Source organism: Orycteropus afer, unplaced genomic scaffold (assembly GCF_000298275.1).
Source record: "Orycteropus afer afer isolate SDZICR_OR568_19922 unplaced genomic scaffold, OryAfe1.0 scaffold00991, whole genome shotgun sequence".
In the NCBI taxonomy this organism is placed as follows: Eukaryota; Metazoa; Chordata; class Mammalia; order Tubulidentata; family Orycteropodidae; genus Orycteropus; species Orycteropus afer.
Genome location: NW_006922578.1, coordinates 404,910 through 406,148, shown reverse-complemented (window position 1 = coordinate 406,148; position 1,239 = coordinate 404,910). Strand labels below are relative to the sequence as shown.

The 1,239-nt window shown below is 41.6% G+C and overlaps 1 protein-coding gene across 1 annotated transcript in view; it reads right to left on the bottom strand.

Annotated features, from left to right (window-relative positions):
* The window catches only part of LOC122151982 (olfactory receptor 7G2-like), a gene marked incomplete at its 5' end in the record, with an annotated part of 7,142 nt that extends 6,668 nt beyond the window's left edge, over positions 1-474 (bottom strand). The window contains one exon of the mRNA XM_042783381.1: positions 458-474. Coding sequence (XP_042639315.1) covers positions 458-474 — 17 coding nt within the window. The remainder of the gene's footprint in view (positions 1-457) is intronic.
* Between the last annotated feature and the right edge of the window lie 765 nt (positions 475-1,239).

Below are 1,239 nucleotides of genomic sequence, written 5' to 3'. Positions count from 1 at the left end.
TCAAATTTACTTATTATACAGAGATGTATACATGAGAGGTAAAAAGATGCAGTTAAATCCTACAAAAATGCCAGTATTAGGACAAATATTCTCAAATCTTAGCAATTTCATAGGATTGACCTAATGAAAAAAAGCCAAAGAAATTATAAACACAGGATAGCGATTATCACTGGGGATGAGGAGTGTGATGTGATTGGGAGATGGTTCAAGTGGATGCTATGATGATAATGCTTTGTTTCTTAATTGGCAATGGTGATATATTGTACCATTGTATGGTTACTCATTAATAACTACAGACACATTTTGTACACACATTCATACATGATATATTTAACACATATCATCATCTTCCTGCCACATATCAAATCTTCCTGAAGATAATCCAAATCAGTTGCAGCAGTGCATTGACAGAAAATCTCCAGAAATGCAAGCAGGATGGAGAAGAGAACTTTGGACAAGGGATATCATTGTTGACACCAGATGGGTCTTGGCTGAAAGCAAGAATACAAGAAAGATATGTGTTGTTGTTGTTAGGTGCCGTGGAGTCGTTTCCGACTCATAGCGACCCCATGCACAGCAGAATGAGACACTGATCGATCCCGCACCAGCTCCACGATCCCTGTTATACTTGAGCCCATCATCGCAGCCACCGTGTCAATCCTTCTCGTTGAAGGCCTCCCCCTCTTTCGTCGACCCTCCACCCTACCAAGCATGACATCCTTCTCCAAGGAGTGGTCCCTTCTGACAACATGACCAAAATAGGTGAGATGAAGTCTGGCCATTCTCGCTTCCAAGGAGCATTTCGGATTCACTTCCTCCAAGACAGATCTTTTAGTTCTTATAGCAGTCCATGGCACTTTCAGCATTCTTTGCCAACACCACAACTCAAAAGTATCAACTCTTTTTCGGTCTTCCTTATTCATTGTCCAGCTCTCACATGCATACGAGGCAATTGGAAATATCATGGCTTGTGTCAGGCGCATCTTAGTCCTCAAGGAGATATCCTTGCTCCTCTGAACTTGAAACAATTCCTTCACGGTTGACTTTCCCAATGCGACACGTCGTCTAACATCCTGACTGCTGCTTCCGTTGGCATCGATTGTAGAACCAAGCAATGTGAATTCTTTGACAACTTCAAACTTCTCTCCATTTATTGTGATGCTGCTCATTGGTCCAGTTGTGAGGATTTTGGTTTTCTTTATATTGAGACCTACTCCATACTGCAGACTGTATTCTTCA